Genomic DNA, 13,934 nt, shown 5'->3' with positions numbered 1-13,934 from the left:
CTAAGTATTTCTCACATACATTCTTCAAAGCAAACACCTGATCCATACATCCTCTACCACTTCTGAAACCACACTGCTCTTCCCCAATCTGATGCTCTGTACATGCCTTCACCCTCTCAATCAATATCCTCCCATATAATTCACCAGGAATACTCAACAAACTTATACCTCTGTAATTTGAGCACTCACTCTTATCCCCTTTGCCTTTGTACAATGGCACTATGCACGCATTCCGCCAATCCTCAGGCACCTCACCATGAGTCATACATACATTAAATAACCTTACCAACCAGTCAACAATACAGTCACCCCCTTTTTTAATAAATTCCACTGCAATACCATCCAAACCTGCTGCCTTGCCGGCTTTCATCTTCCGCAAAGCTTTCACTACCTCTTCTCTGTTTACCAAATCATTTTCCCTAACCCTCTCACTTTGCACACCACCTCGACCAAAACACCCTATATCTGCCACTCTATCATCAAACACATTCAACAAACTTTCAAAATACACACTCCATCTCCTTCTCACATCACCACTACTTGATTCATGGTGAGGTGCCTGAGGATTGGCGGAATGCATGCATAGTGCCATTGTACAAAGGCAAAGGGGATAAGAGTGAGTGTTCAAACTACAGAGGTATAAGTTTGTTGAGTATTCCTGGTAAATTGTATGGGAGGGTATTGATTGAGAGGGTGAAGGCATATACAGAGCATCAGATTGGGGAAGAGCAGTGTGGTTTCAGAAGTGGTAGAGGATGTGTGGATCAGGTGTTTGCTTTGAAGAATGTATGCGAAAAATACTTAGAAAAACAAATGGATTTGTATGTAGCATTTATGGATCTGGAGAGGGCATATGATAGAGTTGATAGAGATGCTCTGTGGAAGGTATTAAGAATATATGGTGTGGGAGGCAAGTCGTAAGGAGCAGTGAAAAGTTTTTATCGAGGATGTAAGGCATGTGTACGTGTAGGAAGAGAGGAAAGTGATTGGTTCTCAGTGAATGTAGGTTTGCGGCAAGGGTGTGTGATGTCTCCATGGTTGTTTAATTTGTTTATGGATGGGGTTGTTAGGGAGGTGAATGCAAGAGTTTTGGAAATAGGGGCAAGTATGCAGTCTGTTGTGGATGAGAGAGCTTGGGAAGTGAGTCAGTTGTTGTTCGCTGATGATACAGCGCTGGTGGCTGAGTCATGTGAGAAACTGCAGAAGCTGGTGACTGAGTTTGGTAAAGTGTGTGAAAGAAGAAAGTTAAGAGTAAATGTGAATAAGAGCAAGGTTATTAGGTACAATAGGGTTGAGGGTCAAGTCAATTGGGAGGTAAGTTTGAATGGAGAAAAGCTGGAAGTGAAGTGTTTTAGATATCTGGGAGTGGATCTGGCAGCGGATGGAACCATGGAAGCGGAAGTGAATCATAGGGTGGGGGAGGGGGCGAAAATTCTGGGAGCCTTGAAGAATGTGTGGAAGTCGAGAACATTCTCTCGGAAAGCAAAAATGGGTATGTTTGAAGGAATAGTGGTTCCACAAATGTTGTATGGTTGCGAGGCGTGGGCTATGGATAGAGTTGTGCGCAGGAGGGTGGATGTGCTGGAAATGAGATGTTTGAGGACAATATGTGGTGTGAGGTAGTTTGATCGAGTAAGTAATGTAAGGGTGAGAGAGATGTGTGGAAATAAAAAGAGTGTGGTTGAGAGAGCAGAAGAGGGTGTTTTGAAATGGTTTGGTCACATGGAGAGGATGAGTGGGGAAAGATTGTTGCTGTCTCCTGCGTTTGCGAGGTAGCGCAAGGAAACAGACGAAAGAAATGGCCCAACCCACCTCCATACACATGTATATACATATGTCCACACACGCAAATATACATACCTACACAGCTTTCCATGGTTTACCCCAGATGCTTCACATGCCCTGATTCAATCCACTGACAGCACGTCAACCCCGGTATACCACATCGATCCAATTCACTCTATTCCTTGCCCGCCTTTCACCCTCCTGCATGTTCAGGCCCCGATCACACAAAATCTTTTTCACTCCATCTTTCCACCTCCAATTTGGTCTCCCACTTCTCCTCGTTCCCTCCACCTCCAACACATATATCCTCTTGGTCAATCTTTCCTCACTCATTCTCTCCATGTGCCCAAACCATTTCAAAACACCCTCTTCTGCTCTCTCAACCACGCTCTTTTTATTTCCACACATCTCTCTTACCCTTACATTACTTACTCGATCAAAACACCTCACACCACACATTGTCCTCAAACATCTCATTTCCAGCACATCCATCCTCCTGCGCACAACTCTATCCATAGCCCACGCCTCGCAACCATACAACATTGTTGGAACCACTATTCCTTCAAACATACCCACTTTTGCTTTCCGAGATAATGTTCTCGACTTCCACACATTCTTCAAGGCTCCCAGAATTTTCGCCCCCTCCCCCACCCTATGATCCACTTCTGCTTCCATGGTTCCATCCGCTGCCAGATCCACTCCCAGATACCTAAAACACTTTACTTCCTCCAGTTTTTCTCCATTCAAACTTACCTCCCAATTGACTTGACCCTCAACCCTACTGTACCTAATAACCTTGCTCTTATTCACATTTACTCTTAACTTTCTTCTTACACACACTTTACCAAACTGTCACCAGCTTCTGCAGTTTCTCACGTGAATCAGCCACCAGCGCTGGATCATCAGCAAACAACAACTGACTCACTTCCCAAACTCTCTCATCCCCAACAGACTTCATACTTGCCCCTCTTTCCAAAACTCTTGCATTCACCTCCCTAACAACCCCATCCATAAACAAATTAAACAACCATGGACACATCACACACCCCTGCCGCAAACCTACATTCACTGAGAACCAATCACTTTCCTCTCTTCCTACACGTACACATGCCTTACATCCTCGATAAAAACTTTTCACTGCTTCTAACAACTTGCCTCCCACACCATATATTCTTAATACCTTCCACAGAGCATCTCTATCAACTCTATCATATGCCTTCTCCAGACCCATAAATGCTACATACAAATCCATTTGCTTTTCTAAGTATTTCTCACATACATTCTTCAAAGCAAACACCTGATCCACACATCCTCTACCACTTCTGAAACCACACTGCTCTTCCCCAATCTGATGCTCTGTACATGCCTTCACCCTCTCAATCAATACCCTCCCATATAATTTACCAGGAATACTCAACAAACTTATACCTCTGTAATTTGAGCAATCACTCTTATCCCCTTTGCCTTTGTACAATGGCACTATGCACACATTCCGCCAATCCTCAGGCACCTCACCATGAGTCATACATACATTAAATAACCTTACCAACCATGTGAGAAACTGCAGAAGCTGGTGACTGAGTTTGGTAAAGTGTGTGAAAGAAGAAAGTTAAGAGTAAATGTGAATAAGAGCAAGGTTATTAGGTACAGTAGGGTTGAGGGTCAAGTCAATTGGGAGGTAAGTTTGAATGGAGAAAAACTGGAGGAAGTAAAGTGTTTTAGATATCTGGGAGTGGATCTGGCAGCAGATGGAACCATGGAAGCGGAAGTGAATCATAGGGTGGGGGTGGGGGCGAAAATTCTGGGAGCCTTGAAGAATGTGTGGAAGTCGAGAACATTATCTCGGAAAGCAAAAGTGGTTATGTTTGAAGGAATAGTGGTTCCAAAAATGTTGTATGGTTGCGAGGCGTGGGCTATGGACAGAGTTGTGCGCAGGAGGGTGGATGTGCTGGAAATGAGATGTTTGAGGACAATGTGTGGTGTGAGGTGGTTTGATCGAGTAAGTAATGTAAGGGTAAGAGAGATGTGTGGAAATAAAAAGAGCGTGGTTGAGAGAGCAGAAGAGCGTGTTTTGAAATGGTTTGGGCACATGGAGAGAATGAGTGAGGTAAGATTGACCAAGAGGATATATGTGTCGGAGGTGGAGGGAACGAGGAGAAGTGGGAGACGAAATTGGAGGTGGAAAGATGGAATGAAAAAGATTTTGTGTGATCGGGGCCTGAACATGCAGGAGGGTGAAAGGAGGGCAAGGAATAGAGTGAATTGGATCGATGTGGTATACCGGGGTTGACATGCTGTCAGTGGATTGAATCAGGGCATGTGAAGTGTCTGGGGTAAACCATGGAAAGTTGTGTGGGGCCTGGATGTGGAAAGGGAGCTGTGGTTTCGGGCATTATTGCATGGCAGCTAGAGACTTAGTGTGAACGAATGGGGCCTCTGTTGTCTTTTCCTAGTGCTACCTCGCACACATGAGGGGGGAGGGGGAAGGTATTCCATGTGTGGCGAGGTGGCGATGGGAGTGAATGGGGGCAGACAGTGTGAATTGTGTGCATGGGTATATATGTATGTGTCTGTGTATGTATATATGTGTACATTGAGATGTATAGGTATGTATATTTGCGTGTGTGGACGTGTGTGTGTGTATACATTGCGTATGGGGGTGGGTTGGGCCATTTCTTTCGTCTGTTTCCTTGCGCTACCTCGCAAACGCAGGAGACAGCGACAAAGCAAAATAAATATATAAATAAATATATATATATATATATATATATATATATATATATACAATGTTAATGGGATGGTCTTAGCTGCTCATACCATTTCAGCTAACATAAAAAAACAGATGAACTACCAATTGGACTCTTAGGGGATGCCATGAACCAAAAAAATTTCAGCAATGGAAGTAACAAATCAACAGCTTTCCACAATATTCAGCACATGCAAAGTACCATGAGGTAGCATCTTTCAATGTACACCAATTAATGGGAGCACCTCTTGGTGTTCAGGTGGGATTTTCAGTCATACAAGACAGTGTAGAATATATGTGGCACATATTTGAAATGTGGTACTCCCTTTGTTTCTATAAAATGACTTACCTTTAAAGTGCACAATTTATATGATTTTTTTGAGGTAAAAATAAGTTTAAATCTAATTTACTTAAAGTGAATCCACTTAAATGTGGGGAAGTCCTGTACTGTACTATCATTCCTGAAATGGTGGCTACTGTCCACCTAAAGATCTGCTTTGGGATGGCAGCCATTGTCACCATTTAAATATCCAGCAAACTTATCAAGCCTACAGAGTTCTCTTCCATCACCAGGAAAAATTCTACTCACCTTAGTAACCTTACAATCACTATTGTAGGGGCATGTATGCTGACCTCTCTGGTCACAGAAACACTAACCATGCAGAAAGAAAAAGACTGTTGGATGACTTAACTGATGAGGAGAAACACATAATGTCTATCAGATGGTGAGGAAAATAACTAGGATTAACAGGAGAAATGCGAGGAAATATATGGCTCAGAAAGTGACTTTAATAGGAGTAATGAAGAAAGGCAGCTTGTCCCTTCCACTTCACGCTTGAAGATTGTGTAACAACTAAGCCTACTTCTCTAAATGTAACCACTGAGTCATGGGTGACTCTGGTAAAAAACTGAAAGTGAAGATCTAGAGTATTTACAAGCATTTTCAGACTAAAGCCTCATTCATAGAATGGTGCATGATGTATCAATTCATGTGCATTGTCTATAGAAAGACCCCTATCTACACAGAGCTGTACTTGTGGTCAAAAAGCTCTGACTGAAGACAATGCAAAAGGGGGCAATCATAACATGGCTTTAATGGAAATGCACACAAACAGTGCTACTGTTCACCCATAAGTGATATATAAGGACTTCATTGGGATATTTGTAAAAGCACATATGATGTTTGTACTCACATGATAAAAGTTTTAAATAATTTCATAAATAATAACAAAAATCTTTAACACCATAACATTTCACAAGGTTATCCATTCCAAACCTTAAGATCCACATTTTTCAAGTAAAAAATGTACATCCAATCCTCACATTATGCAAGATCACTAAATATAATCTTCCTACTCTGTGAGGAGCCTACTTCTACCATTCCCTCTTTTTAAGCAGTAAAAATTTGCGACTAGGCAGATGGGTGCAGTAGAAAAAGCCAAAACTCCCATCTTTTTCTGTATGTTTATTGGTTCCCTATATGCAGTGTTACAATAAAATAGCTCTAAAATACGTCATCTGTAATATTTCTACATATGTCCCATGTTATTCACACCCAATGCTGAGCCTAAGAAATGAAAGTAGAATCTAATACAAACAACTAAGAAGAACCCTAAAATCTTTCCTTCTAATGTCAGGGTGATGAAGGACTGTCCTAAACATGACAAACACACCCCTTCCTACCACACATTTCTCATGAAAATAATGCATTTCTAAATAATTTCATGTTAAATACTGCCAAAGACATGCCTATCTAATAAAAATATACAAAAATATACAATGTCATGCAAAGTTCATGAGAAAGAATAAAGACCTTTATGTCATCCCTTTCTTATTTCAAGTTGTTAGCCATGCCAACTACATGTACTCCATCTTCTGGTTTACTCAGTACCCAACCTGGCCAACACAAAGCTAGTTATATTGCTGTTTGTGTAGTGTCTTTCACTTTTGCATGCCAGTATACCATTTCATTTTTCATAAAGTATGTGGTGATCTAGTTTTCAACACATCATTCCATTTAAGGGTTAACAATCTTCACAATTACTAACACCCAACTTCCCACTAAACACAAATCCACTCATAAATTAATCTTACAAAATTCAGTTCGATTATTTACTTACTGAAAGGTTCATCGGAAACAGCTGCTGTGTCCTTAGGAAGTTTCTCAATGAGAAACATAAATATTTTCCTTAAGTCTGCCTCATTTGGATAGAGTAGTGACTGGTAACCTACATCCCCAGGATAACCCACATCCTGAAAGAGGAGAGAACATATGACTTTTCAAACAAAGGATTTGCGATTCAATTCATTTCCAATTTTCTATCCAGAATCCTAATTTACTCATGCTACAGTCTATTACATGACTTATAATTAATTCAGCCATTAAAGAAATCTAAATCACAGGCCATTATCATATCCAACAGCATAAACAGAATATCCTTCAGCAAACTTCCACCACAATAGGTGAACCTTCATTTTCCACATCAAAAAATTCAGAAGAAAGTTTTCCAGTGTAGTACTTGTGATTTATTATTATGCCCTATTTGTCATCATTTTAACATTCAACTTTGACTACAGAAGGCATTTTCAGATCCTGTCAGTACAAAGGGTATCCAATTCCAAACCCCCTCCCACAGACCCAATACTGCATTCAAAATACTGGACATTCTAAAATGAAATAGTAATGTTCACATATAAGCAACAAAAACTATAGAGAGGTATAGATATTGTGTGAGTGTAAAGGACTACCAGTTGGTATACGAAGCTTGGTATTGCTACACTGGCAGCTCCCATTTTAGGGGCAATCTTAAGTGAAGTAGTCTGTAATTTCAACTTTACCATGTAACTTGTGACAGTATCAATCTAATGTATTTACTGGTTCATTTTAAAGAAGCATTTTTGTGGGAGATTTTCTCATTCTGACAGTGTAACATATATACTCATGTAAAAGTTAAGAACTTTCTTAACATCAATTTTCTAAGTAAAAAATAAGGGATCTACTTGTACACAAGTAACAGCATTAGCCAAACGTAACTGTGCACCTATACTATAGATGATGAAGCCACTGACAGGTACGGTACCAATTTTCTCCTCCCTGCCTCTCCTTCACATGTGATGTCACTTCAGTGTCTCTTTGAATGCAAGCGTGTCTCGACGCAAACAGGTGTTAATGTGAAAATGGTTTTGTTGCTTGAGGCTCAAGTGTTTTTGATGGAACAAGTACTACATAGTGCAGACCAATATACACAAAAAGTGAAACAAAAGTTTGCAGAAAAGTATCCCGGCACTCCTGTATCAAAATAATTGCAACGCAGTGTGGCAGTTAACTACAAAGTTTTGTGAAGCTGGATCAGCTGCATAAGTGCTGAGATGTAGCAGGCCAGCAGTTGTAACAAAGAATATATTGGATACTTAAGATCATATAACCCAGGGCATGTGAAGCATCTGAGGTAAACCATAAAGGGGACTATGGGGCCTGGATGTGGATAGGGAGCTGTGGTTTCGGTGCATTACACGTGACAGATAGAGACTGAGTGTGAACAAATGTGGCCTTTTTGGCTGTTTTCCTGGTGCTACCTCGCTGAAGCAAGGGGTAGTGATAATGTCTCTGGGGGAGCAACAGAATGGACGAGGGGAAGCAAGTATGAAAATGTACATAAGTATATATGTCTAAGTGAATGGATATGTATTTTTTTCTTTATCATACTTTGTCAGTGTCTTCCGCATTTGCAAGGTAGTGCAAGGAAACAGACAAAAGAATGGCCCAACCTACCCATATACACGTGCATATATATACACGTCCACACACGCACATATACATACCTATACATATCAACGTATACAAAAATATACATACACAGACATACACATATATACATATGTACATAATTCATACTTGCTGCCTTCATCCATTCCTGTCGCCATCCAGCCACACATGAAATGACAACCCCCTCCCCCCGCATGTGCGCGAGGTAACGCTAAGAAATGACAACAAAGGCCACATTCGTTCACACTCACTCTCTAGCTGTCATGTATAATGCATCGAAAACACAGCTCCCTTACCACATCCAGGTCCCACAAAACTTTCCATGGTTTACCCCAGACGCTTCATATGCCCTGGTTCAATCCATTGACAGCACGTCGACCCTGGTATACCACATCGTTCCAATTCACTCTATTCCTTGCACGCCTTTCACCCTCCTGCATGCTCAGGCCCCAATCGCTCAAAATCTTTTACACTCCGTCCTTCCACCTCCAATTTGGTCTCCCACTTCTCCTTGTTCCCTCCACCTCTGACACATATATCCTCTTGGTCAAGCTTTCCTCACTCATTCTCTCCATGTGACCAAACCATTTCAAAACACCCTCTTCTACTCTCTCAACCACACTCTTTTCACTACCACACATCTCTCTTACCCTTTCATTACTTACTCGATCAAACCACCTCACACCACATATTGTCCTCAAACATCTCATTTCCAACACATCCACCCTCCTGCGCACAACTCAATCTATAGCCCACACCTCGCAATCATATAACATTGTTGGAACCACTATTCCTTCACACATACCAATTTTTGCTTTCCAAGATAATGTTCCCGCCTTCCATACATTTCTCAATGCTTTTAGAACTTTCACCCCTTCCCCCACCCTGTGACTTACTTCCGCTTCCATGGTTCCATCCGCTGCCAAATCCACTCCCAGATATCTAAAACACTTTACTTCCTCCAGTTTTTCTCCATTCAAACTTACCTCTCAAATGACTTATCCCCCAACCCTACTGCACCTAGTAACCTTGCTCTTATTCACATTTACTCTCAGCTTTCTTCTTTCACACACTTTACCAAACTCAGTCACCAGCTTCTGTAGTTTCTCACCTGAAACAGCCACCAGCGCTGTATCATCAGCAAACAACAACTGACTCACTTCCCAAGCACTCTGATCCACAACAGACTGCATACATGCCCCTCTTTCTAAAACTCTTGCATTCACCTCCCTAACAACCCCATCCATAAACAAAATAAACAACCATGGAGATATCATGCATCCGTCGCAAACCTACATTCACGGAGAACCAATCACTTTCCTCTTTTCCTAATCATACACATGCCTTACATCCTCGATAAAAACTTTTCACTGCTTCTAACAACTTGCCTCCCACACCATATATTCTTAATACCTTCAACAGAGCATCTCTATAAACTCTATCATATGCCTTCTCTAGATCCATAAATCCTACATACAAATCCATTTGCTTTTCTAAATATTTCTCACATTTTTCAAAGCAAACACCTGATGCACATATCCTCTACCACTTTTAAAATCACACTGCTTTTCCCCAATCTGATGCTCTGTACATGCTTTCACCCTCTCAATCAATACCCTCCCATACAATTTCCCAGGAATACTCAACAAACTTATACCTCTGTAATTTGAGTACTCACCTTTATCCCCTTTGCCTTTGCACAATGGCACTATGCATGCATTCTGCCAATCCTCAGGCACTTCATGAGTCATACATACATTAAATATCCTTACCAACTAGTCAACAATACAGTTACCTACTTTTTTGATAAATTCCAATGCAATACCATCCAAACCCGCTGCCTTGCCAGCTTTCATCTTCGGCAAAGCTTTTACTACCTCATCTCTGTTTACCAACTCATTCTCCCTAATCCTCTCACTTCGCACACCAACTCGACCAAAACAACCTATATCTGCCACTCTATCATCTAACACATTCAACAAACCTTCAAAATACTCACTCCATCTCCTTCTCACATCACCACTACTAGTTATTACCTCCCCATTAGCTCCCTTCACTGATGTTCCCATTTGTTCTCTTGTCTTACTCACATTATTTATCTCCTTCCGAAACATCTTTTTATTCTCCCTAAAATCTAATGATACTCTCTCACCCCAACTCTCATTTGCCTTCTTTTCCACCTCTTGCACCTTTCTCTCGACCTCCTGCCTCTTTCTTTTATACATCTCCCACTCATTTGCACTATTTCCCTGCAAAAATCATCCAAATGTCTCTCTCTTCTCTTTCACTAATAATCTTACTTCTTCATTCCACTACTCACTACCCTTTCTAATCTGCCCACCTCCCACACTTCTCATGCCACAAGCATCTTTTGTGCAAGCCATCACTGCTTCCCTAAATACATCCCATTCCTCTCACACTCCCCTAACGCCCTTTCCTCTAACCTTTTTCCATTCTTCACTCAGTCTCTCCTGGTACTTCCTCACACAGGTCTCCTTCTCAAGCTCACTTACTTTCACCATTCCCTTCACCCCAACATTCTCTCTTCTTTTCTGAAAACCTCTACAAATCTTCACCTTCGCCTCCACAAGATAATGATGAAACATCCCTCCAGTTGCACCTCTTAGCACATTAACATCCAAAAGTCTCTTTCATGCGCCTATCAATTAAAACGTAATCCAATAACGCTCTCTGGCCATCACTCCTACTTACATACCTATACTTATGTATTTATTTTTTTATTATTATACTTTGTCGCTGTCTCCTGCGTTTGCGAGGTAGTGCAAGGAAACAGACGAAAGAAATGGCCCAACCCCCCCCCCCATACACATGTATATACATACGTCCACACACGCAAATATACATACCTACACAGCTTTCCATGGTTTACCCCAGACGCTTCACATGCCTTGATTCAATCCACTGACAGCACGTCAACCCCGGTATACCACATCGCTCCAATTCACTCTATTCCTTGCCCTCCTTTCACCCTCCTGCATGTTCAGGCCCCGATCACACAAAATCTTTTTCACTCCATCTTTCCACCTCCAATTTGGTCTCCCTCTTCTCCTTGTTCCCTCCATCTCCAACACATATATCCTCTTGGTCAATCTTTCCTCACTCATTCTCTCCATGTGCCCAAACCACTTCAAAACACCCTCTTCTGCTCTCTCAACCACGCTCTTTTTATTTCCACACATCTCTCTTACCCTTACGTTACTCACTCGATCAAACCACCTCACACCACACATTGTCCTCAAACATCTCATTTCCAGCACATCCATCCTCCTGCGCACAACTCTATCCATAGCCCACGCCTCGCAACCACACAACATTGTTGGAACCACTATTCCTTCAAACATACCCATTTTTGCTTTCCGAGATAATGTTCTCGACTTCCACACATTCTTCAAGGCCCCCAGAATTTTCACCCCCTCCCCCACCCTATGATCCACTTCCGCTTCCATGGTTCCATCCGCTGCCAGATCCACTCCCAGATATCTAAAACACTTCACTTCCTCCACTTTTTCTCCATTCAAACTCACCTCCCAATTGACTTGACCCTCAACCCTACTGTACCTAATAACCTTGCTCTTATTCACATTTACTCTTAACTTTCTTCTTCCACACACTTTACCAAACTCAGTCACCAGCTTCTGCAGTTTCTCACATGAATCAGCCACCAGCGCTGTATCATCAGCGAACAACAACTGACTCACTTCCCAAGCTCTCTCATCCCTAACTGACTTCATACTTGCCCCTCTTTCCAAAACTCTTGCATTTACCTCCCTAACAACCCCATCCATAAACAAATTAAACAACCATGGAGACATCACACACCCCTGCCGCAAACCTACATTCACTGATATACTTATGTATATCTCTCTTTTTAAACCAGGTATTACCAATCACCAGTCCTTTTTCAGCATACAAATCTACAAGCTCCTCACCATTTCCATTTACAACACTGAACACCAATTATTCCCTCAACTGCCACATTACTCACCTTTACATTCAAATCACCCATCACTATAACCCGGTCTCATGCATCAAAACCACTAACACACTCACTCAGCTGCTCCCAAAACACTTGTCTCTCATGATCTTTCTTCTCATGCCCAGGTGCATAGGCACCAATAATCACCCATCTCTCTCCAACCACTTTCAGCTTTACACATATCAATCTAGAGTTTTCTTTCTTACACTCTATCACATACTCCCACCACTCCTGTTACAGGAGTAGTGCTGCTCCTTCCTTGAGTGGTGAGTGAGCAAGCCTGGGAAGGATACTTGTGTGAAGAAGTACCAGGAGAGATTGAGTGCAGAATGGAAAAGGTGAGAGCAAAAGATGTAAGGGGGAATGGGGGAGGAATGGGATGTATTTAGGGAAGCAGTGATGGCTTGTGCAAAAGATGCTTGTAGCATGAGAATCGTGGGAGGTGGGCAGTGAGTGGTGGGATGAAGAAGTAAGATTATTAGTGAAAGAGAAGAGAGAGGCATTTGGACAATTTTTGCTGGGAAATCATGCCAATGGCCTTGGAGATATATAAAAGAAAGAGGCAGGAGGTCAAGAGAAAGGTGCAAGAGGTGAAAAAGAGGGCAAATGAGAGTTGGGGCGAGAGAGTATCATTAAATTTAGGGAGAATAAAAAGATGTTTTGGAACGAGATAAATAAAGTGTGTAAGACAAGAGAACAAATGGGAACATCGGTGAAGGGGGCTAATGGGGAGGTAATAACAAGTAGTGGTGATGTGAGAAGATGGAGTGAGCATTTTGAAGGTTTGTTGAATGTGTTAGATGATAAGAGTGGCAGATATAGGGTGCTTTGGTTGAGGTGGTGTACAAAGCGGAAGGGTCAGGGAGAATGATTTGGCAAACAGAGAAGAGGCAGTGAAAGCTTTGCCTAAGATGAAAGCCAGCAAGGCGGCAGGTTTGGATGGTATTGCAGTGGAAATTATTTAAAAAGGGGGTGACTGTGTTGTTGACTAGATGGTGAGGATATTCAATGTATGTGTGGCTCATACTGAAGTGCCTGAGGATTGGTGGAATGCACGCATAGTGTCACTGTACAAAGGCAAAGGGGATAAAGATCAGTGTTCAAATTACAGGGTATAAGTTTGTTGAGTATTCCTAAAAATTATATGGGAGGGTACTGATTGAGAGGGTGAAGGCATCAGATTGGGGAAGAGCAGTGTGGTAACAGAAGTGGTAGAGGATATATGCATCAGGTGTTTGCTTTGAAGAATGTATGTGAGAAATACTTCGAAAAACAAATGGATTTGTATGTAACATTTATGGATCTGGAGAAGGAATATGATAGAGTTGATAGAGATGCTCTGTGGAAGGTATTAAGAGTGTGGGAGGTAATTTGTTAGAAGCAGTGAAAAGTTTTTACTGAGGATGTAAGGCATGTTTATGAATAGGAAGAGAGGAAAGTGATTGGTTCTCACTGAGTCGGTTTGCGGCAGGGGTGCGTGATGTCTCCATGGTTGTTTAATTTGCTTATGGATGGGGCTGTTAGGGAGGTGGATGTAAGAGTTTTGGAGAGGGGCAAGTATGTAGTCTGTTCGGATGAGAGAGCTTGGGAAGCGAGTCAGTTGTTGTTCGCTGATGATACAACGCTGGTGGCTGATTCAT

The 13,934-nt window shown here is 41.8% G+C and overlaps 1 protein-coding gene across 2 annotated transcripts in view; it reads right to left on the bottom strand.

Annotated features, from left to right (window-relative positions):
- LOC139751613 (coiled-coil domain-containing protein 22-like) overlaps positions 1 to 13,934 on the bottom strand; it is a 338,143-nt gene that overhangs the window by 55,270 nt on the left and 268,939 nt on the right. For both annotated transcript variants that reach the window (XM_071667231.1, XM_071667230.1), the window contains one exon: positions 6,652 to 6,784. In XM_071667231.1, coding sequence (XP_071523332.1) covers positions 6,652 to 6,784 — 133 coding nt within the window. The remainder of the gene's footprint in view (positions 1 to 6,651; positions 6,785 to 13,934) is intronic.

Source organism: Panulirus ornatus, chromosome 11 (assembly GCF_036320965.1).
Source record: "Panulirus ornatus isolate Po-2019 chromosome 11, ASM3632096v1, whole genome shotgun sequence".
Classification (NCBI taxonomy): domain Eukaryota; kingdom Metazoa; phylum Arthropoda; class Malacostraca; order Decapoda; family Palinuridae; genus Panulirus; species Panulirus ornatus.
This window is presented reverse-complemented; position numbering and strand designations above follow the sequence as displayed.